Here is a 25,047-nt window from a genome sequence, read left to right on the forward strand (position 1 = left end):
AAAAAAAAAAAAAAAAAAAACTGGTGATACTGGACATCATTGTTTCCGACCTGAGGGTGAAAATGTTCAGTATGTTACCGTTAAGTGTGGTGCTAGCTGTATTGTTTTGTACATACTTTTTATTGTTTCCTTAAAGAAGCTGAGAGTTATTATCATGATTAGTATTATATTATATCATGTCATTTTTCTGAATCTATTGAAATGATTATGTGATTTTTTAAAAAATGTTACTAATATAGTGGATTTCATTGATTATTTTTTGTTGTTAAAAAGTTGTTAAAGTAACCTAGCAAACTTGGAAAAATATCTCCACTTGGGTCATGATGCATTTTTTTAATTACCAAGTTCAATTTGCTGATATTTTGCTTCTGATATTTATACACAAATTCATGGAAGATGTTATAGTGTAGTTTTTCTTTCTTGTAATGTTTCATTCAGATTTGGGTATCATTTTTATGATAGTCCTTTAAAATGATTGGGTAATTTTTTTCTCTTAAACAGTTTACATAAGATTACTATTATTTCTTTCTTACATACTTGGAATAATTTACAATGAAGTAGCAGGACCTGAAATTTTCTTTATGGGAAGAACTTTAATTATAGATTTATTTTACTTAATAGAATAGGACTATTTCAGTTGTTATTTCTTCTAGCATCTGTTTTCATAAGTTGTGTATTAGTTGTGTGTTTTTTCAAGAAATTTGTTCATTTCATCTAAGTTTTCAAACTTAGTAGCATAAAATTGTTTATATATCTCTTTATTAACTTTTTATATATCTAGGGTATATAGTGATGCCCTTTCTTTTACTTATAACTTCATAGTTTGTGCTTTTCTCCCTTTTTTAAAACAGTACCTTAGAGGTTTATTAATCTTTTCAAAAGAAAAAGTAACTTTGGGCTTTGTTGATTTTTCTTTACTACACCTTTGCCTTCTGGTTCATTCATTTCTGCTCTTATCTTTATTTCCTTCCTTTACTTCCTTTGGGTTTAGTTTCACTTTTTTTCTCAGCATCTCAAGATGCTGATTTTCAGATTTTCCTTTTTTCTAATATAGGGATTCAGTGCTATAATGTTCTCTATAAATACTGCTTTGGCTGTATCCCACAAGTTTTCATATGTTGTATTTTATTAGCAAAACATTTTCCATTTCCCTTGTAATTTATTTTTGACTATGCGTTTTGAAGGAATGCATTAGTATCAAAACATCTAAAGAGTTTTGATATATTGCTCTATAATTGATTCTAATTTAATTACACTGTTATCAGAGGATATTCTCTATGTTATTTCAGTCTTTCGATATTGTGTGTATATATATAAAGATTATATATATATATAAATATTTACCTTATGCTCCTTTATACTATCTGTGTTGATATATGTTTCAAGTATGTTCTGCAGTTGGTTGTTTGGTATAATGCTCTAAATTTTTATGTCAATTTGGCAAGATTGATTAATTGTGTTTTTCGGATCTTCTAAGTCCTTGTTAAATATTGTGCCTCTTATCTACTAGTTACATACCTGAAATCCACAAGTATGATTGTGGATTTATCTTACTCTATTTTTAGTTCTGTCAACTTTTGCTTTATGTATTTTGAAACTGGGTTATTTTGTACATACAAGTTGGATTATTCTGACTTACTGTTGATGTTTTTATCATTATGTAAAGTAATTATTTAATAATACAACACTGAGGATGTGATGGGCAAGAGGCTGAAGAGCTAACTTTAAAACCTTTCAAAGGGCAGGACTGAGCCTCTTACTGCCTCTCAGAGCTAAGGAGATAGGGACCCACCAGGTTCTCAATCACAGCAAAGGAACAAGAACAAATCAAAGGTGGACTAAGCTTTACAAAAACTCTATGCCGGCACTAGCCCAGCTTAATCTGTGACCAGCTTTAAGTGATTTCTCTTATCTGCCTAACCAGGAGGAATTCTTTATGGTAGAAAAGAACATCACTAAGAGCAGAGTATCACAAATTTATTCTTAAAGAGCTAGATAGTAAATAATTTTGGCTTTTTGAACCAATGGCACAATCAAGGCTATTATGTAGACACTTTTACAGCAATTTAAAATATAGCCTTTTAAAATATAAAAACTCTTCTTAGCTCACAGGCAGTTAAAAAAGAAAATCAGATGATTGGTCATATTTGGCCACAGGCCATAGTTTGCTAACCCTTGATCTAGAGCCTCTACATGTGTGGCATACAATAAAAAGATTACTAGGTATGCAAAAAGGTAAGAAAATGTGACTAATAAGAGGGAAAAGGAGACCCAAAGATGATTCAGAAATTGGGTTTAGTGTAGAGACTTTCAAATAGCTATGATTTATATATAAAAATAGAAGAAAATTTTGACAAAAACGGTTGAAAAATTGAGACTTTTAAAAGAGAATTAAAATCTATAAAAATAATTCTAGAATTGCAAAATATAAATCTGGAATTAAGAACTCATTTGATATGTTTAATAGCAGATTGAGGCTGGGTACGGTGGCCCACGCCTGTAATCCCAACACTTTGGGAGGCCAAAGTTGTTGGATCATCTGAGGTCAGGAGTTCGAGACCAGCCTGACCAACATGGCGAAATCCTGTCTCTACTACAAACACAAAAATTAGTGTGGTGGTGTGTGCCTGTAATCCCAGCTGCTCTGGAGGCTGAGGCAGGGGAATCACTTGAACAGAGGAGGCAGAGGTTGCAGTGAGCTGAGATCATGCTATTGTACTCTAGCCTAGGCGACAAGAGCAAAACTCCGCCTCAAAAAAAAAAGAAAACAAAAATAGCAGATTGACTCAACATAAGACAGTAAATTAGTGAACTTGAAGACAAGTCAATAAAAAGAAAATCCAAACAAGCCCAGAGAAAAGAACAGAAAAACAGAGCAGAAAACATAAGAAACATGCAAAACAGCCAAAAAGGCTGAAATATTTGTAATAGAAGTCCCAGAAAGGAATAAAGAAAGAGGAAAAGTGATATTTGAAGAGGTAATGTCCGAGAAGGGGTAAATTAAAAGGAGGTAAACTTATATATTAGAATATAAAACAGTTAAAAGTTTAACTAGATCTATATAGCTCAAGATAATATCTCAAAATTATCATGTGATATGAACAGGGCAAAAAAATTGTAAATAATGCTATCATTATGTAAAGTTTAAGCACAAAAATTATTTACATGATATATGCACTATGTATAATTTATTGCTATATGGGCATTTATGTGTGTGTGTGTGTATATATATATATAAATGAACTGGAAGGATGCATGCAAAACTCATGTCAGCAATTGTCTTTGTGAAGGGAGAGGAAACCACTCAAGAGCAAAAATAGAGGAGAATTCAGTTTTATCTATATAGTATTTATTTTATTTATAAAAAGATATTAAGCAGGTATGATAAAATGTTACCAAGAGTTAATACTAACATTTCCATGGGTATATGGAAGTTTGTTATATCATTCTTTATGCTTTCCAATATTTAAAAGTTTTTTGCCAAAGAATTTTTTAAAATTAATCTACCTCTATTGTACAAGTCTCTTCCCTTGACAAAAAAAAAAAAAAGCAGCAGCTAATGGGCATTACACAGTTAATCACTTCAAGACCAATATCATGTGGGTCACCTTTGTGCTATGTAAAAATGATTAGTTGGTTTGATTTTAGGCCATAATATTTAACTAGATAATGAAACTCATTAGGTGTCAGATAAACAAAAACTACCAATGAACTAAACACATTTTCCTTTTAAACTTGCAGTTATTTTCAATATAAATACAACCTGAAAGAACTAAACTCTAGTTGCATTTTTCTGTCCATAACATCCAGTACTGTTAGTGATTGTAAGAATTATCTCTGTCAGTTTTATATCTACCTGATAGGTTTTCATTGTGTTCTGGCTTTTCTTCGTTGTCATTACATGTCAGTCATTGAACCAGCATTATTTGATACCTGACAAGTCCTTCCCATACACAAAACCCCTGTAGTGAGTATGTAGGAAAAAGAAACATAAAGAAGTTGCTGTTTCTACTTTCATGAAGCTCACTGCAAAAGGGGGAAAAGGCAAAACACCGTAAAATCAAGATAAAGTAAGTTTTATGGTGGTGAGCAGAGTTGTGGCAGCTACAGAGGAGGTAGTAGTTAATTACAATTACGGAAGACTCAAGAGGGTGCATTTGAGTGTATTCTTGAAGGAAGAATGACTACTTTATCAAAGTAGTCATAGAAACACTAAGTGTGTATATGATGTATCCACATAAAATCAGAATCGGCTACTGGTATAGCCGGAGTAGAGGATTGTTTGGGAAACCTGTTTTCTTTGTGGGGTGTATTTGGACATGAGGCTTGGAAGTTTGCTTGGAGTCAATTTACTGAGATCCTTGAATGGCATGGTGAAAAGTTTGGGATTTATTCTGCAGCCAGTGAGAACCTACTGAAATATTCTGTGTAGGGAGATGAGTGATGGGGTTGAACCAACATTTTAGACATACTGACAGCAGAATGATAGGGTAGGGAGCTGAAAGTTTGGAGGCAAAAAAAGCCAGTTAGAAAATCAGAGTCTGAACTCAAGTGGGGATAGGGCAGAAGAGGGAGAAATGAGAGACATTTTTGAAGAGTAATTGTCAGGACTAGGAGGCTAATGGTTCTGAAGGCTAAGCTAGCCGAGACCTGTTTTTTATGCAAGTTGATTCTGAAGAGAGGAAAGGAGGAGGGACATAAAAGGATAAATACGTTCAAGGATGAGGTTCAGAGATTGGTTTGGGGAGTGCTGTTTCTGTAGCATAACAGACAAGTGGAAATTCCCTGAAAAGAGTCAGGGTTAGAGATAGAGAATTGAGAACCCTTATCAGAGAGATAATAATGAAGTCATGGGAGTAGATGGACTTACCAAGGAAAGAGAGAAGGCAAGAGAAAAATAAAACCAAGGTCGAAAGAGAAGGGAATACCCACATCTATTGGTGCGTAAAGAGCCATCTAGCACAAACACCAAGTGTGAATGTGACCAAAGACAGGGGACACCTGGAGGTGGCAAAATAACCAAGATGAGGTAGATGGATTCTGCAGAACTCTGGAGCTACACCACTGAGATTAGAGTCCCTTCTTAGTTACTTGTTTTGGGCAAGTTACCTGACCTCTTTGTGCCTCAGTTTCCTTACCGGTAAAATGAGGATAATAGTACCCACCATATAAGGTTGTCATGAAAATTAAATGAGTTAGTGTATATGAAGTAATTAGAACAATGCCTGTTTTTCCATAGAAAATGCTATATATGTGTAATCCTTGTTTTGTTATTGTTACTTTCTAAAATCAAATTTGTAAATATATTTTTACTATTTTTACAGTCATATATGTATATATACATAGTCATTCAAACAGCCAAATACTTTTCGTCCATGATGCCCAGTAAATTTTATTTTTTTATTTTCCATTATGATGACTGGTTGTTTTGCATCAGAAACCACCCCCTTTTAAAACAAATTTTATTTTGAAAGTTGCAAAAAGAGTAGTTTCTATACTTTACCTTACTTTTGCTAATGTTAATATCTAACGTATTTATTAAAACTAGAAAAGTTAAGAATACAATGCTATTATCTAATCTACAGACCTTATTTGAATTTTGCATTTTCCCAGTAATAACTTTTTTCTTATTCACAATACTTACAAGATCCAACATTACATTTAGATGTGTTGTCTCCTTAGTTCCTTTTGATCGATGACAATTCCTCAGTCTTTGTTTTTCATGATCTTGACATATTTGCAGATTTTTTGTCAGTAGTTTTGGAGAAGCTCCTTCAATTCAGGTTTGTCTCGTGTGTTTGCATAATTGGGTTGGAGTTATTCATTTTTGGCAAGAATACCACAGAAATGATGTTATACCCTCCTCAGTGCATCATATCGGGGTGTATAACATCATTATGTCGTATTACTGGTGATATTAACTTTGATCACTTGGTTAAAATGATGTTTTTGGCTGGGCACGGTAACTCACACTTATAATCCCAGCACTTTGGGAGGCCGAGGCTGGCAGATCACAAGGTCAGGAGTTTGAGATCAGCCTGGCCAACACAGGGAAACCCTGTATCTACTAAAAATACAAAAATTAGCTGGTCGTGGTGGTGGGTACCTGTAATCTCAGCTACTCAGGAGGCTGAGGCAGGAGAATCACTTGAACCCAGGAGGTGGAGGTTGCAGTGAGCCGAGATCGCGCCACTACACTCTAGCCTGGGTGACAGAGCTCGACTCCATCTCAAAAAACAAAAAGATGTTTTCCAGGTTCCTCTGCTAAAAAGTTACTGTTTTCCCCTTTGTAATTAGTAAAAATTATGTGAGGAGATACTTTGAGAATCTGCAACTATCCTAGTTTCTTCAGTATACTTTCCTTTACTAATTTTAGCATGCTTTGATATTTCTTGCCTACAAAAATTATTACTATGATCTTTGACTAATGGTGATTTTTAAATTTTCATCATTCCTCCTATATTGATTAATTAGAATTCTACCATAAGGAAGAGCCACTCCTTATCTCCCATTTATTTATTTAATCACTTATTTATGTAAGTATATATTTGCATCAGTCTGGACTTAGATACTTAGTCTTTGGGCTATAATCCCATGCTTTCATTATTAATATTGTTTCATACAAATTGTTCCAGATTTGGCTATTAGGGGTGCCTTCAAGTTTGTTCTGTGTCCTATTGGCATGTCCCCATCATTTTTTGAGCATTTCCTTCCTTTCTGGCATCACAAGATGTCCCAGGCTTCTCTTGTATTGTCCCTACCATCGTAGCTCTGGAATCAAACCTTCCTCCAAGGAACACTGATTCCTTTGGATAGAGAATGATATTTAGGATACAAGATCTGGATCCTAGGTCCAGATCTCATAGCTCCCAGGATTCCGTTGCTTCCAGGCCCAGGAAGTGCCTCTTTTTCCAGTCTCCTGGCCATCTTTCTGGAAGAGATGTCCCCTGGGCATCTGTATTAGGAAAAATGGGACTTAAGACAATAACGTATCCAGATTATGATCCCTTTGAAAATAGTAATGGAAAACCAATACTCTCTGTTATTTTTCCTTTTTTCTTTTCTAGTTCTTCAGTTTGGATTCACAACTATCTTTGTGGCAGCTTTTCCCCTAGCACCACTTCTGGCCTTACTGAATAACATAATTGAAATTCGACTTGATGCTTACAAATTTGTCACACAGTGGAGGAGACCTTTAGCTTCAAGGGCCAAAGACATAGGTAAGTTGGATTTACATATGTTTTTAAAATAAATATTAAACATCTGGCAGGTAAAATTTTAAAATATTTTAATTATGGTTTCCATGTAAGATCATTCCCCTAATTTTGCAAAGAATAATTGTATTAGTTTTAAATAATATTAGGCAAGAAGTAAAGCTGCTATTTGGAAGTTTGTAATTTCCAGTGCTAGAGAATTTGTGCTTAAATAGTTTCTCAATTTGATTATTTCTATCTTAAGTTTCTTAAATCTAAAATTTAGATTTGTTATCACTTACATTCTTTTTGAAACAGATCTTCCCTTTGTTTAACTTTGATTTATTCTTTCCTAAATGTTTGCCTGATTTACATGAAGTCTAATCCAGTGTTTCTAATGGCAGAGGTGAACTTTGGTATTTGACTAGAGATGCTGAGTTCAATCAGATGCAACCCCAATGAGAGTTGCCTGAGATCAAAGACTGTCTTTTATTCATCTCTGCATCCAGTGCTTAGCACAGAGCAGGCAGTCACCCAGCCAATATGTGTGGAAGAGAATTGCATGTGGATGTTATTGCTAATGATGTCTTTTAACCTCCATGTGAAACAGACACACATTCTGTGAGCACCTACCCTGGGTCAGTGTGTCATGGGCAAGGCCCACAAAGATGAACAGAAGGGACGCTATCCATACCCTTAAGGAGCTCCCAGTCTGGTGGGGCTTGATATTATGTGTGCTGATCCTATCAGATGGTATTTTGGTGCCTTATCATTGACCAGAATTCTCTGCCTCATGTCTGATCCTGACTATTAAGTCATGAGCATATAGACACTCCCATAGAAACTTCCTCAATGCCACGTTGCACAAATCCTCCTGGTTGCAACTGTCAGTATTTGGAAAGATGAAGAACGGACCCATGAAAAGGACTTTTAAAAATGAATTCCCATTTTTTTCATAATTATTACCTCTGCTTTGTGTATGGAACTAACACAACACTTCTATTTGAATAGGAATTTGGTATGGAATTCTTGAAGGCATTGGAATTCTCTCTGTTATTACAAATGCATTTGTCATAGCGATAACATCTGACTTTATCCCTCGCTTGGTATATGCTTATAAGTATGGACCTTGTGCAGGCCAAGGAGAAGCTGGGCAAAAGTAAGTTTGCTATAAAACCATTATACAATTTCTATTTCCTAGCCATTTTTTGAGGTTGGACACTCAGACAGAAGACTTTGCACTGGAGAATATGGAATACATACCCAGAAGGAAAGACCTGTGATAGGGAAAGTGGAATTATGATTTATTATAAATAATAATAATAACACTGTCATCCAAAGAAAACATGTCCTCATCTACCAAAGAGTTGGAGGACATACAAGTCAGACAGGTTTTAGAGGAAATTCAATGTAAGAGTAGCAATTAATCATTTTCCCTACCCCGACCTCTGCCCACTATGAATTTAGAAATGTGTGATATGCTAATGTGTATATCAAAAAAGTAGTATATGATGTGTATAGTGATATCATTTTATGAGTTTGCAAAAGGACAGTTACAATCTGATTTACATTGTGTCATTATGTGTAGACTCTGCAGATCTTACATAGGAAATATGGAACTATGTACTGAGTAGCCAGTAGGTCCTCAATAAGTATTTGTGGAATGAGTAAGTGAAAGACTTTTTCCTGGGTATTGACCTGACTAATGCCTATATTACCCCAAGCAAGTTGGATGGACTAAACTCCCTGGGAGGGCGATCAATTCTATGGCATTGCCTCAATGGTTTGCAAAGCCAGGGCAGTCTACATATGGTCAGATAAAGCCTAGTCAAAATTATAACGCATCCCCTAGCTTTCATTCCTGTACCTTGGAAAAAGGACAAGAAGTCTTAACATACTTTCAAAATCCCTGTTTGGCTAAAGCCAAAATAATTAAATTCTTATTATGGGATTTAGATGTCTACAGGTCAGAGTGAGGTGTGTTTGGGGATCACAGGGTCTTCTTAATAACCCAGAAATCACCCTACATGGGCTGCTGTCTACTTACACAAGCAGCCCTGGTTTACTAGCCTGAGCCAGATTGATTTGTCCTCTGCAGCCATGGTAGCTGATCGACCCCAAGGAGTTGAGTGCCACCAAATCCAATCAACTGAACTCATGCAAACCTGGCCTGGGTCCAATTTCATTACTCATGCTAACCTGGCCTGGGTCCAAGTTCATTATTAATCCTACGTAAATGGGCTAAGGCGTGAATGATTGAGGAATGTCATAAAGCTCACAATCCAGTTATTTGAAAAGGCTTCTATAAAGTTCTTGACTACTATAAGCATGTGGCCACCCACACTAATTATCTGGCAACTTTCAGTGAGCATACCATCCCATTTTAAGAGAAATTTAAAGACACGTTATTTTGCCCAGGCATTTCTTTCTAATTGCAACTATCGTTGACATTCTCTGCTTGGCTTAGCCTAAAAAAGCTTACCTTCACTCAAACCATTTTCACATATTATTTGATTCTCAAAGCAGCCCTGGGAGTGGGACGTGCATTATTATCTTCACTTTGAGGAGCAGGAAAAGATTAAAAAAGGTTAAGCCCAGAATCACAAGGCAGAGTAACTCTGGGAGCCCATGTGAAGGTAGAACCTCGACTCATTCTCCATCCTGCACCTCACAGCCCTTGAGGCTCTCCCGTAACAGTAAACCCCCTGGAATTTCTGTCCCAGTCCCAGTGGTGTTTCTGTTCTTTCCCAAATTCAAATATGGTGAAATCTACCTTGTTTTACGGGGAACCAAAAAATAAAATGGGAACCTTTATGCACAATTGATAGCGAATCAAAGCTTTAGAATTTTAACAACCTATTAGATTTAAGACAATGTCCACAGCGATTAAAGTGTATCTAACAGCCTCCTTATATAGATTTTATTGGACTCTTCAGAGCTTTTATTTTCTTTCTTTCTAACTTTTCTCTTTGACTTAGCCTTCTGCCACTTTCAATTTATATATCTGCCTTTTGTTTTCTAATCCCCTGGTCATTTTTCATGTTTTCAAATAGTTAAATTTATGTATGTTTCTTCATGAATCTTATTTTCTGCCTCACTGGCCACTCTATTACTTTTCAGGTTTTTTTTTTTTTTCTTTTTCCCATTTAGAAATGCTTTAGAAATTACTGAACTCATAAGAGTAGCAGAATTGTCAAGGTATAGAAAGTCATAAGCCTTTGGGGTAGTACAGTGATTGCTGGCTCATCCTTTTCTTATGTATTAAAGGATTGAAAACAATAAGTGGCAAATGACTTTTATGGCAGAGTTCTCACATTTAAATGAGTGTGTGGTCATCTCAGAAGTTACATGGAAGAGATATGCATCCTAATCCAAATGGCACTACCCTATATAAGACATTTTCTAGATCTTTCTTGAAAGTGCCTACAGAGGCCATCTACCACTCCTTTAAGAAAAATGACTTTATATTCATAGGAAACCCTTCCTTTGTCTGTTACTTTTTTCTTGGTACTTCTCCATTCTCCCTGATCATCAGTGTAACCTCATCTCCCTCTGTCTCATTGAGAACTGGTTGTGGGTCACAGTGAGAGTATATAGCATTCCTGCCAGTAAACCCAGTGATAGACATGGGCTCTCTACTACCTGTGACCTTCCTGCTATAACAATGGGTCGGTGAGTTGACACTTGCATGCCACTAGCTGAACTTTATACAGCAAAGTGTGAGAAATCTCACTTGCCTGAATTGATGACCACCTCGACTATTTGGTTTTGGTAATAGATGTTGGCAATAACTAACAGTCTACAAAAGGTGAAAGGAATTAGTGAAATGCCTAGCATCCATTTTTTCCCCAATTATGGCAATGATATGGAAGGAAGACATACACAGCTGATAACTGTGTGTTCATACACTAGGTACACATTTAAATGCTTTGCACTCAGGAGTAACTACCCACTAAAGACACATTTTCAACTGGGATTTATGACTGTCATTACATGCATAGGCCAGTGCGACAGGTGTTTTATTTAAATTTAAATTTTCTGAATGGAGTTTTGGAGCAGAACAACCAATGGACAGTAGCGTTAGTCTTGATAAAGCCTTGGGGCTGGTCTGTGAGGTAAGAGTGCAGGAGGGGTCATGAATATTCCATTTCAGTGCTGGGCCTTTTTTATTCACCAGTTCCCAGAACACCTTTCCCTTCCCACAGCTCAGATCTTTAGAAAGACTCTGCTAAAACTTGCTCCCTCTCTGTGACAGCTAATCATCATCAAGGCACTCATTTATTTTCATGTCCAGTTCTAGACAGTTCGTAGGTAAGGGAGACATCATTCCGAATTACCTTTTCGAGCGAGTAGTAGGGGAGGCCTGCTGCCATTTGGACTAAGGCATGTTACACACCCCTTGACCATTTGTTTTCACCTAGGAGTGACTTGACAAATGGGCCCTTCAGCTTGGTTCATTTTTTTAAGGCCATGATAAAGCCAGTGATTTGTCTTGAGAAAGGTAACATGCAGAACCCATGTGTTCTCAGAACTGTGTTCATGTCATCATTTTGGTTTAGTGTTCAGCAGCTTGGAAAAATCATGCCAGACGTGTTAATGAAGAGAATCTGAATATCATTATTTATTCATTCAATCAGTAATTATTTATTGACCCCCTGCGAGATGCAAGAGATAAATAAAATGAATAATCACCACTCACGTTTATCTTACTTATAGGCTAAGATCTGTATCACGTGCTACACATTCATCATTTAATTTAATCCCCTCAACGACCCTATGAGGTGAGAACTTCTGTCACTTTAAGAAGTTATATAAATCGGGTGTAGTGACACATGCCTTTAGGCCCAGCTATTCAGGAGTCTGAGGTGGGAGAATTGTTTGAGCCTGGGAGATGAAAGCTGCAGTGAGCCATGATCGCACCACTGCACTTCAGCCTGAACAACAGAGCAAGGCCCTGTTGCAGAAAAAAAAAAAAAAAGAAGAAGAAGTTATATAACGTGCCAATATTACATGACTAGAAACCAGCAGAACTAAGATTTGACCCCAAAACCCAAGCTTTTGTATGTAAAACACTGTTTAAAGAAAAACGTATACAGGATGTATCTAAGTGCTAATTTCACCCAAAGTTTCAAACATTGTTATCTCAGTAAGTGCATGTGTTTGCCACAATGTTCAATATGTAAAACTGTTCAGACACTTGTAGAAAAGATGTTTCTGAGAGTACTGCTTGCTATCATACTTTTAAAATGTCCATTTTCTTGAGTGGAATTATTGACAGAATGATTAAATCCTTGATTTTATCTACTCATTCAATCTAGAATGATCGATAGAATCTCATATTTTAGTTTCCTCCAGTCAGATCGATTCAATATTTATGGGATTCCTACACTGCGTAAGACTGTCCTAAGTCATAGGATACATAAATACCTAAGATACCTGCTCTGCTCCCAAAAAACTGCAGTCCAAAGGAGAGGTCATACATGTATGCTGCCAACTCTAGTACAAGCAATCTGGTAATGGTGGACTAAGTGTAATGGTACTACCGAGAGAGGGAAAGGAGTGAGACATTGTGACTGGAATGATTAGGTTGTCTTCCTAGAAGGAGTGGTGTTTCAGGTGGCCACTGAAGGATAAATACCATTTCCACTTGTAAGAGAAGAGGTAGGGAATTCTAACAGAAAAGATAACGAGCAGAGGATGAAAACATCAGAAGCTTTCAGGGAATATAGTCCAGCATGACTGTAGCATGGGATATGAGTTGGGGAGAGGGGATCATATGCACACCAGTCATATTTGGAACATTTTGGGAATATCTATAAACATATATAAAACCACTAATGAGGAACTGTGTTTATGTGTATCATCAACAAAAGAAGCTGTGACTTACATGTAATTTATGCCCATCATGTAATGCTGCTTTATACCTATTTCACTGAAACATTAATTGGAGTAGAGATGTTCTGTATGATGATTCTGCAGAAAAAGACAAGAACCAAAACAAGCAACTTGTTCCGATTCAGCATGCCTAGGGCTTTCCAGCACATCCCAACCTGAGTTCCGTTTGACAAGGAAAGGCCAGTTACAGGCATTTACAATTGCAGGGACGTCTGGGAAGCAGGGTCTTCGGGGAACTGGATACAGAGAATGTGATCAGTGTCCTAATGATAGAATTTGCTTCCTCTTACAGGTGCATGGTTGGCTATGTGAATGCCAGCTTGTCTGTATTTCGAATTTCTGACTTTGAGAACCGATCTGAGCCTGAATCAGATGGCAGTGAGTTCTCGGGGACTCCTCTTAAGTACTGCAGGTGAGTGTGGCACCCAGCATGGCTCTGCATAAGCTAAGCTGGCTCCACCATGGAGAGATTTTACTCTGAAGGCCCCTTCTGGCTGAGTGTGTTTAAAGCAGTGACTGTCAATCTCAACAATGCATTAAAAGCACATGGAAAATTTTCAAGCCTTCTCTTGCCCGGGATGCATCCCAAACCAATTAAAACAGAATGTCAGGGGGTGGAACTCAGAAAGCAGGTGCAGTCAGAATTGAGAACTGCTGGCTTAAAGGGAAAAACCAAAAATATAGTAGTGAAGGTTATACCCTGGCTCCAGGGACTCAGGGACAGACAGTCCCCATGGGGGTTGAGTGACAGCTGTTGAGGGCACTTGTCTTTGTTCTGCTTCTCTCTCTTGCCCAGAGTATATCACATCACATTTCTAAATGTTGAAGAACTCAGCATGTGGAAAGAGGCCCAGTTCATTTCAGGTTCCACCACAGTAGCCTCTGCAACGTGTGCTCATTCTCTTTCTCTCCCTCTAAAAGGAAATTAATTAAACTGTTCCTCTTGATGTGTATCTATACAAACACACATGAAGGAGAATTTGTTGAGCACCTACTCTGTGCCAGAAACTGTTACTCCATTTAATCATCACATCAGCTTTCTAAGTTAGGCAATATTATCTCATCTGACAGATGATAAAACCATTGACTAAAAGCTCAATGAGATTACTTGTATACAGCTCTTGAAGAGTCCAGATGGCACCTTTTTCTCTTAATACTTTGATGTTATAAGAATTTTGTGTGCTCACACCTGTAATCCCAGCACTTGGGGAAGCCAAGGTGGGAGGATCACTTAAGTCTAGGCAGTCAAGGCTGCAGTGAGCTATGATAGCACCACTGCATTCAAACTATAGAGCAAGAGCTTATCTCAAAAACAAAACAAAGAATTTTGGAGATTTCCCATCATGACATTCTATGTCCTCCCTGTAATCAAAGCCACAAGGAAGAACAGCCATAGAGTCCTAGATGCTTTGACATAGGGACTTTTGTAATGATTCACTTCAATCCATCATCTTACAGAAGGTGAGGCTGAGGACCAGAAATGGTAATTGATTTGTCTGGAGAGATACAACAAAGCTAGAGTAGAATTCAAGGCTCCCAACTTTTCATCACAGTGTTCTTTCAAGCAGCTTCATTAGTGGACATGCTGCACGATGTGGATATAACTCTCTCCCACCTGCCACACAGCCCGGAAAGGACTCTAGACAGAGTCGTCATAGTGAGGCTCCAGCATCACTCTTTCTGACATTAATAAATAATGCTTATGGATGGGAATTTTCAGCTTTCTGTGAACCAAAACCAGATGATTCTTCTTTTGTAGATTAACCTTGTAACCACTTGCTATAAAATAATGTGTCTTCTTTGTCCCTTCTCTTCCCTTTGCCTGTAATTGATTTTTTTTCAGAGAAATGGCACAGGCACAGAAACTGATGTTGAGACCTGTTAGCAGCCTAGATTTACCCACTTAGTCCCAGTCTAAGAAACTAGATCCTAGAGAGCAGAAATTGGGTTGGCCTGCTAGAAGAAGTGACATTCTGCTTACCATGTGGAGAAGAGAGACATGAATACCCAGTGAGCCTGGGCAGGGGCAGTTCAAGAGGACAAGAGAGGGTGAGAGAAGGCAGGGGCTCCCCATTTCTGTGCAGTGACAGCGCACCCTCCACCCCTTTAAACACTCATGCCAAGTTCCCAGGTCTCATTGGCTGTCACATCTCATCAGATGGCTTATTTCCTTTCCCACATGGAGTAACAAGTAAGATGGGGAGAAAGACTGGCTGGAATATAATCTAGTGCCACTCCCTGTTGTGGTCTGATGGAGAAGCAAGCAATTAAGCAACAGTTGATGCTTTCTTCAGTAGATTTTCTACTTGCTTGTCCAGACCATTTCATACATGAAATTACTTAGTAAACATTGTTAGAGGTATACAGGATCCTAAGTATAAAATGCTTCAAAATAAAATGCCAACTATTATTTGGAGTTAAAAACTTTGTAATCATTTGAAAATAAGATAAAAATACAGTCTTTCTCCTCTTCTGCTTCCTGGCTCATAATTCTTCCTGCCTGTCCCACATAGTAACATAAAAGTATATTCCACAAATTATTAATGTGAATGGAGTTGTTGATGCTGGCACCATTAAGTTAAATTATGATTGTTTTGTTTAGCAGTTTTCTTAAAAGTCCCCTAAAGAAAACATTTTCAAATTTCTAATAAAAATCACATAAAATAATATTTTCAGGTTTGTTTTCAGTCATATAGCAGGTGAGGCACTTGGATCAGCTCTTGGGCTGAATACATCTAAACATGTAGAGAAAAATTTAAAAACACCTTCTCAAATGCATCGATGACCTGGAAAGAATATTTGCTATTCTAAGGCAGAAAGGAGTGGTACACAGAGCATTGCAGCCAATTTTTACCCAAAAAGGAATGTGCTGTAGTGAGTGGACTTGAGCTTTCTTTTTCAAAGCTTTCCATGGTTAGGGAAAGTGAAAGAAAATATAGAGGCCAGGTGCGGTGGCTCACGCCTGTAATCCCAGCACTTTGGGAGGCTAAGGTGACTATATAGCTTAAGGTCAAGAGTTTGAGATCAGCCTGGGCAACATGGTAAAACCCTGCCTCTACCAAAAAATACAAAAAAATTAGCCAGGCATTGTTCCGCACACCTGTAGTCCCAGCTACTTGGGAGGTGGGAGGATCACTTGAGCCTGGGAGGCAGAGATTGCAGTGAGCCAAGATCGCAGCACTGCACTCCAGCCTGGGTGACAGAACAAAACTCTGTCTCAACATTAAAAAAAATATAGGAATGACCAGCCTGTAAGTATATACTGATATATTATATAAAACAACCATAATATACTCACACTAGAGTCTATTATACAGCAATAAAAATAAACTGCATGCAATAACGTGAATGAATCTTAGTAACATAATAGTAAAAAAAAAAAAAAAAGAAAAAAAGCAAGCCCTAGCAAACTGCAAACTACATATAGTATAGTACCCTTTCTATAAAGTTCCAAAACAAACTAAATAGTACAATATTCAGACAAATGTATATACATATAAGTTAAAGATAAAATGAAATTCAGGGTAAATGAAGCTATTGATATAAGTTCCTGGTAATGTTTTAGTTCTTGGGCTTCACAGTGAATTTATGAGAGTATGTTGTATTATTAAAGTATTGCTTTAATGGAGTCACATGGATTAAAGTTCTCTGAATAGTACCTGGCCCCCAATAGGTATTCAGCAAACATTTGTGGAATTTTATGCCGATTCAAAAGCGATAGCTAGAGGATACATTAGGAAGGACTCTTCTAGTGGCAAGTGGCAGAAATCCAGGGTAAACTGACTTAAACAACAAAAAAATGTATTGGTTCAGGTAACTGGGAGATTCAAGGGATGATATGAACTTCAGTAATGGCCGGATCCCAGGCCTCAAGCAGTGTCAGCAGGATGCTGCTTCTGTGCTGGCTCTGCTTTGCTTTCTTGACTTCCTTCTCAAGCAGGCTCTCTCACTCCATACAAGGCCACCAGCAGTCCCAGGCTTTTGCCTTCCATGGGCTTAGTGATTTTTCACTACGTGATAGTTCCAGCAGACATCTTGATGATGTCACTGATCAGGTCTGGCTCATCTTTTGAGCTGAGATCAGGCAGGTGGAGGGGGAAGTCCTAGCCAACCCACACAAATGTTTCCCCAGAGGAGAAGAGATATTGTTTTATCAGAAGAAAAATGCTGGACAAGCAAAACAACAGATATCTAGTATAGAGAAACTGTTCAAACTTCTCTCCTATTGAATGAGAACTATGTAATGAGAATGGAAGAGGTTTTAGAATCAGAAAAATCATAGTTTGAATGCAACATTCTCCTATGTCTTTATAGATACCGGGACTACCGTGACCCGCCTCATTCACTGGTGCCCTATGGCTACACACTGCAGTTTTGGCATGTCCTAGCTGCTCGATTAGCTTTTATCATTGTCTTTGAGGTAAGTTTCCTCAGCCAAATTCTTTATTTCCTTTGACATAATGAAGTTAGTAGGAGTAATGAATAAAAATAAGTGGTGGGGATTTTGAATGTGATTATCTATACTTCCAGAAGTAGTGTCATATTATGTAACCTATTTTTGATCTTTTCTTTTTCTTAATTGAAGTATTTGATTTTTCCAAGACATATTTGAAAGTCCATAGTTCGTTTGTAATGGACAAATCTGAACTCATTGGTCCTAAATGTAGTTTTCTGGGGCTATAGTTCTTAAACTTTAGGAAAAATGCAGTTTTTCCATCCTCACTCCCAGATATTCTGACATATCATGTCTGTGACTTGCTTTTCATGAGCTCCCTGTAATGATTCTGATTATAGGCATTCTGGGACCATAGTTTGGAAACATTTGGAAAATATCAGCCCAGTAAGACTCATTCTTTTTTTTTTTTTTCTTTTTCAACTTTTATTTTAGATACAGTGGGTACATGTGCAAGTTTGTTACAAACTTACATTGTGTGATGTTGAGGTTTGGGGTGTGACTGAACCCACCACCCAGGTAGTGAGCATAGTATCTAACAGGTAGTTATTCACCCCTTGTCCCTTCCCTCTCTCCCCTCTCTATTAGTCCCCAGTGTCTTTTGTTCTCATCTGTATGTCCATGTGTACCCAGTGTTTAGCTTCCACTCTAAGTAAGTACAGTAAGAACGTGCATTGCTTAGTTTTCAGTTTCTACATTAGTTCACTTAAGATAACAGCCTCCAACTACATCCACGTTGCTGCAAAGGACATGGTTTCATTCTTTTTTATGGCCACATAGTATTCCATGGTGTATGTATACCCCATTTTCTTTATCCAGCCCACCATTGATGGGTAACCAGGTTGATTCCATGTCTTTGCTATTGTGAATAGTCCTGTGATTAACACATGAGTACATGTCTTTTTGGTAGAATGCTTTATTTTCCTTTGGGTATATACCCAGGAATGGGATTGCTGGGTTGAATGGTAGTTAAACCCTTTTGTTCTTTGAGAAATCTCCAGACTGCTTTACACAGTAGCTGGACTAATTTACATTTCCACCAACAGTGTGCAGGTATCCCCTTTTCTCTGCAGCCTCACCAGCATCTGTTAATTTGTTTATTTTCTTTCTTTTTTTTTTTTTTTTAGACTGAGTCTCACTCTATCACCCAGGCTGGAGTGCAGTGGCAGTCTCAGCTCACTGCAACCTCTGCCTCCTGGGTTCAAGCAATTTTCTGCCTTAGCCTCCCAAGTAAGAGAATTACAGGTACCATGGGATTATAGGCACCACCACCATGCCTGGCTAATTTTTGTGTTTTTAGTACAGAGTTTCACCATCTTGGCCAGGCTGCTCTTGAACTCCTGACCTCATGATCCACCCGCCTTGGCTTCCCAAAGTGCTGGGATTACAGACATGAGCCATTGCGCTTGGCCTAATTTTCTAATAAAAGCCGTACTGACTGGTGTGAGATGGTATCTCATTGTGGTTTTGATTTGCATTTCTCTAATCTCCTTACAGATTCTGAGCATTTTTTCATATTATTGTTGGCTGCTTGTATATCTTCTTTTGAGAAGTAACTATTTGTATCCTTTGCCCACTTTTTAATGGGGTTATTTGTTTTTTACGTGTTGATTTGTTTAAGTTCCTTACAGATTCTGGATATTAGACCTTTATTAGATGTGTAGTTTGCAAATATTTTCTCCCATTCTGTACGTTGTCTGTTTACTTCTTTGATAGTTTCTCTTGCTGTGCAGAAGCTCTTTAGTTTAATCAGATTTGACTTAGCAATTTTTGTTTTTGTTGCAGTTGCTTTTGAGGACTTCACCATAAATTCTTTGCCCAGGTCAATATTGAGAAGGGTATTTTCTAGGTTTTCTTCTAGCCTTTTTATAGTTTGAGGTTTTACATTTAAGTTTTTAATTCATTTTGAGTTAAATTTTGTATATGATGATAGGTAGAAGTCCAGTTTCATTCTTTTGCATGTGGATAGCCAGTTATCTCAGCACCATTTATTGAACAAGGAATTCTTTCCCCATTGCTTATTTCTGTCAAGTTTGAGATTCACTCTTTCTAAATGTCTCCAATTATTGCCATCATTACCACATATATTGAAATATACTGATTCATATAGTTAATGTATGATTTTCAAATAGTTATCAGGATTTCCCAACATGATCATAAGCATTTTCCATGGGACTGGGTTTTACAAGTGGTACTTCTGGTTGGGTATCATCATGGAATTATTTGTATTCAAGCATCCAAATAAGTATTTATTAGCTAAGACTCAAAATGGAATTATAAAGTAAAATCTGTCTAGCAATTGTCTATATTATGTGTCAATAAAAATATGTTATCTATTTTCTTTCAGGATTTGAGAAAATTGCTATAAAAATAGTTTGCATTTCTATGACTCTAGTCATAAATGGAAATTTCATATCTTGTCACATATATTAAAGCCTGATTAATAAAAGCCAAGGTTGCCTCTTGGTTTGGATCTAAAGTTTCCTAGACCTCTTCAAGACTATTCTATCACTGCTTTTTCCTTCACTGCAGGGAACCAAGAGAAGAAAATATTAAGCTGCTCTTCCCTGGAAATTAGCTTACCAATGGCACGCTCTCTCTTTAAAGAAGACATTTTTAAGCCATCACTGTCTTAAAATTTTTCAAACAAAACTTATTGTCGTTTGTTTGGGCTTTTTTATTTGCATTTTTTATTTTAAGTTCCGGGGTACATGTGCAGAACGTGCAGGTTTGTCACATAGGTAAACGTGTGCCACGGTGATCTGCTGCACAGATCAACCCATCACACAGGTGTTAAGCTCAGCATCCCTTAGCTATTCTTCCTGATGCTCTCCGTTCCCCCACTCCCACCCCCAACAGGCCCCAGTGTGTGTTGTTTCCCACCATGTTTCCATGTGTTCTCATCATTCAGTTCCCACTTATAAGTGAGAACATGTGGTATTTGGTTTTCTATTCCTTTGTTAGTTTGCTGAGGAAAACAGCTTCCAGTTCTATCCATGTCCCTGCGAAGGACATGATCTCATTCCTTTTTATAGTTGCATAGTATTCCATGGTGTATATGTACCACATTTCTTTATCTAGTCTATCACTGACTGGTGATTTTATGCCTTTGCTCTTGTGAATAGTGCTGCAGTGAACATATGCATGCATGTATGTTTATAATAGAATAATATATATTCCTTTCTAATAAGAGCCGTACTGACTGGTATGAGGTGGTATCTCATTGTGGTTTTGATTTGCATGTCTCTAACTTCCTTAGAGATTCTGAGCATCTTTTCATATTATTGTTAGCTGCTTGTATATCTTCTTTTGAGAAGTATCTGTTTGTGTCCTTTGCCATACAAGTTATAGAATTGCTGGGTAAAATGGTATTTCTGCTTGTAAATCATTGCGGAATCGCCACACTGTCTTCCACGATGGTTGAATTAGTTTATACTCCCACCAACAGTGTAAAGGTGTTCCTTTTTCTCTGAAACCTTGCCAGCATCTGTTGTTTCTGGACTTTTAAATAATCAACATTCTGACAGGCCTAAGATGGTATCTCACTGTGATTTTTACTTGCATTTCTTTAATTATCAATGATGTTGAGCTTTTTTCCCTATGTTTGTTGGCCACATGAATGTCTTCTTTTGAAGAGTGTTTGTTTATGTCTTTTGCCCACTTTTTAATGGAGTTGCTTGGTATTTTCTTGTAGATGTGTTTAAGTTCCTTGTGGACTCTGGATATCAGACCTTCTGTCGGATGGATAGATTGCAAAAATTTTCTCCCATTCTGTAGGTTAACTGTTTAATCTGATGATAGTTTTTGTTTGTTTGTTTGTTTGTGCTGTGCAGAAGTGCTTTTGTTTAATTAGATCCCATTTGTCAGGTTTTTCTTTTGTTACAATAGCTTCTGGTGTTTTCATCAAGAAATTTTTGCCCAAGCCTACATCCTGAATGGCATTGCCTAGATTTTCTTCTAGGATTTTTATAGTTTGGGGCTTTACATTTAAGTATTTAATCCATCTTGAGTTAATTTTTATAAAAGGTGTAAGGAAGGGGTTCAGTTTCGATTTTCTGCATATGGCTAGCCATTTCTCCCAGAACCATTTATTAAATAGGGAATCCTCTCCCCCATTGCTTGCTTTTGTCAGGTTTGTCAAAGATCAGATGGTTGTAGATGTGTGGTCTTATGTCTGAGATCTCTAATCTGTTCCATTGGTCTATGTGTCTGTTTTTGTACTAATACCATGCTGTTTTGGTTACTGTAGCCTTTTAGTATAATTTGAAGTTGGGTAGCATGATGCTTCCAATTTTGTTCTTTGTGCTTAGTCTTGTCTTGGCTATTTGGACTCTTTTTTGGTTCCACATGAATTTTAAAAGAGTTTCTTCTAATCCTGTGAAGAGTGTCAATGGTAATTTAATGGGAATAGCATTGAATCTATAAATTACTTTGGGCAGTTGGTCATTTTCAAAAAATTGATTCTTCCTGTCCATGAGCATGGAACATTTTTCCATCTGCTTGTGTCCTCTCTGATTTCCTTGAGCAGTGGTTTGTAGTTCTTGAAGAGGTCATTCACTTTTCTTGGTAGCTATATTCCTAGGTATTTTATTCTTTTGTAGCAGTTGTGAATGGGAGTTCATCCATGATTTGGCTCCCTGCTTGCCTGTTGTTAGTGGTTAGGAATACTAATGATTTTTGCACATTAATTTTGTATTCTGAGACTGCTGAAGTTGCTTATCAGCTTAAGAAGCTTTTGGGCAAAAATGATGGGATTTTCTAGATACAGGATCGTGTCATCTGCAAAAAAAAGATAATTTGACTTCCTCTCTTCCTATTTGAATACTTTATTTCTCTTGCCTGATTTCCTGGGCCAGAACTTCCAATACTGCATTGAAAATGAGTGGTGAGAGAGGGCATCATTGTCTTGTCCTGGCTTTCAAGGGGAATGTTCATTGAGAGTTTTTAACATGAAGGATGTTGAATTGTATAAAAGACCTTTTCTACATCTATTGAGAGAATCATGTGGTTTTTGTCTTTAGTTCTGCTTATGTGATGTTTACTGATTTGCATATGTTAAACCAACTTTTTATCCCAGGGATGAAGCCAACTTGATCATGGTGGATAAGCTTTTTGACGTGCTGCTGGATTTGGTTTGCCAATATTGTATTGAGGCTTTTTGTATCAGTGTTCATCGAGGATATTGGCCTGAAGTTTTTTTTGTTGTTATTGTCTCTCTGCCAGGTTTTGGTATCAGGATGACATTGGCTTCATAAGTTAGTTAAGGAGGACTCCCTCTGTTTAATTTTTTGGAATAGTTTCCACAGAAATGGTATCAGCTCTTCATTGTACCTCTGGTAGAATTCAGCTGTAAATCTGTCAGACAAACTTTTTAAAAGGTTGCCTTAAGTTATTTGACTTTTCAAATAGAATTTTCCATTTTCTTTTTTTTTTTTTTTGAGACAGAGTCTCACTCTGTCACCCAGGCTGGAGTGCAGTGGCATGATCTCGGCTCACTGCAAGCTCCGCCTCCTGGGTTCACGCCATTCTCCTGCCTCAGCCTCCCGAGTAGCTGGGACTACAGGTGCCCGCCACCATGCCCGGCTAATTTTGTTTTTTTTGTATTTTTTTTAGTAGAGACGGGGTTTCACCGTGTTAGCCAGGATGGTCTCGATCTCCTGACCTCATGATCTGCCTGCCTCGGCCTCCCAAAGTGCTGGGATTACAGGCGTGAGCCACCACACCTGGCCTCCATTTTCTTTTAATATTTTGTTATTAACTGTTTGAAAATATGAGAACGATGCAGAAAAGCTTCCTAATTTTGTGTCATCCATGCATCACTAAATTTATCAAGTTTTAAATAAAACGAAGAGCACTTAGCAGTATCATTTGAGCATGATTTAGTCTCTATTTAATACTTCAGAATTGTAAGAACCTTTAAATTGTCATCTAGTACTTTATCATTTACCATTATATAGATGGACAGAAGTGACAGTGATTCTAGAATTCCAGCTATTACTGTTTCAAGTAAAGAATTTGTGACAGTTTACCAAAAAGAAAAAAGCTTCTTCCTGAAATGATCATTTCCCTAGACCCACTGATAATTCTTATAACCAAGATTTGTAAAGCACTTGACAGTCTACCAGGCATTTTTAAACATTTTCTCATAATTCTGACAATACTCTTTTTATAGATGAGTGGAATGAGGCTGAGAGAAATTAAATAATTCATCCTCAGGTAGACAGAAAGCCCTTAAGCAGTGAAAGCTACCAGCTTCAACCTGGGTTTTGTGACTCCACAGTATACGTTCTTCTGGATCTCCTTTGAATTAATTATCTGACCATTCTTTTCCCAACTTCCTTCCAGACTCCTCTTTCTATTCCTTAGGTGGTGCCATCAGACCAGTTCAGGCCTTACCTGTGCTATCATCTTGCATTATACACGCCTCCCCTGACCTGTTTCCACTCTCCACATACCCCGGAGGGTCCACGTCCTTCTCCAGCCAACTCTCTAACCTCATTCAAGATGCACAGTAGACCTGACTCTGTTACATTCTCCTCTGTGTTTTTAGCACCTCGTGTTTTGTATAAAGCACCTCATTTCATATCTGATCCCAGACCTCCCAAAAGACCTAAGGGATCGAATGAGAAGAGAGAAGTACTTGATTCAGGAGATGATGTATGAAGCAGAACTGGAACGTCTCCAGAAGGAACGAAAGGAGAGGAAGAAGAATGGAAAAGCACACCACAACGAGTGGCCGTGACCATGTAGGTGAGAGGTGTGCTCAGCATCTGAGGCCACTCCAAGGTTGAGTGGGTGCTTTAAAATCCCTGAAGCAAAGCTTACCATTGTTGCAGTAACAGGGATCAAAATAAACTCCTTAGAAGCTTCCCAATCCAAAAAAAAGCTTGTTTTTCATTTTAATCATTGCAAATTTTGCTTGATCTTCCCCTCGCACATACCTTCTGCAACACTCCTCTGCCTTCTTGTCAGACTCTGGCCTATCAGTCATGGTCCTCAGCAATTGGCCTAGGTGTTCCCTGAAACAAAGCTTACTCTCTCCTTTCCTCCAGCCGGGCTGGTTTCTCTAGTATCCCCAGGGAAACAAGCCTGTTCTTTCTGGGTGGGTGGGAGACAGACATTAGCAAAGAGAATTCTTCCTGAAAGTCTCAGCAGCCAGAGACTAAGGTGCAACAGGGCTCTCCTGGGCTGCAGGACCAGTAACTGATGAAGAATTTCTTCTGGCCCCACCATTACTGGCTGCTTTCTTCCCAAACAGGTCATTTCTAATTTTTGCTTGAAAGCATGGTATCTGCCTGTCTGTCTCTGTTTCCCCAATAGTTGGCAGGATGTGATGTTGCTTCAGACTGCCCTTCTGACTCAGTCTGTTCACCCATAAAACAAGCATAAAAATATTTATACCGTCCCTGACTCTGTTTGGGGTTACAAATTCTTTGAATGCCTTTGGTGCATGGTAAGTAGAAACCATCACACATCATGTTTTAAAGCAATTGTGTAAACATCAGA

At 37.8% G+C, this 25,047-nt stretch overlaps 1 protein-coding gene across 3 annotated transcripts in view; it reads left to right on the top strand.

The window, feature by feature from the left end:
* ANO4 (anoctamin 4) overlaps window positions 1-25,047 on the top strand; it is a 405,598-nt gene that overhangs the window by 379,740 nt on the left and 811 nt on the right. For 2 of the 3 annotated variants that reach the window (XM_011934750.1, XM_011934766.1), the window contains 5 exons: window positions 7,068-7,220; window positions 8,205-8,352; window positions 13,381-13,500; window positions 17,403-17,508; window positions 24,092-24,287. In XM_011934750.1, coding sequence (XP_011790140.1) covers window positions 7,068-7,220; window positions 8,205-8,352; window positions 13,381-13,500; window positions 17,403-17,508; window positions 24,092-24,283 — 719 coding nt within the window. In that variant the 3' untranslated portion in view covers window positions 24,284-24,287. Of the gene's footprint in view, window positions 1-7,067; window positions 7,221-8,204; window positions 8,353-13,380; window positions 13,501-17,402; window positions 17,509-24,091; window positions 24,292-25,047 lie in introns of all 3 variants that reach the window. The other variant, XM_011934758.1, reaches the window with a different exon arrangement.

This window comes from Colobus angolensis, unplaced genomic scaffold (genome assembly GCF_000951035.1).
Source record: "Colobus angolensis palliatus isolate OR3802 unplaced genomic scaffold, Cang.pa_1.0 Scaffold10, whole genome shotgun sequence".
NCBI lineage: Eukaryota > Metazoa > Chordata > Mammalia > Primates > Cercopithecidae > Colobus > Colobus angolensis.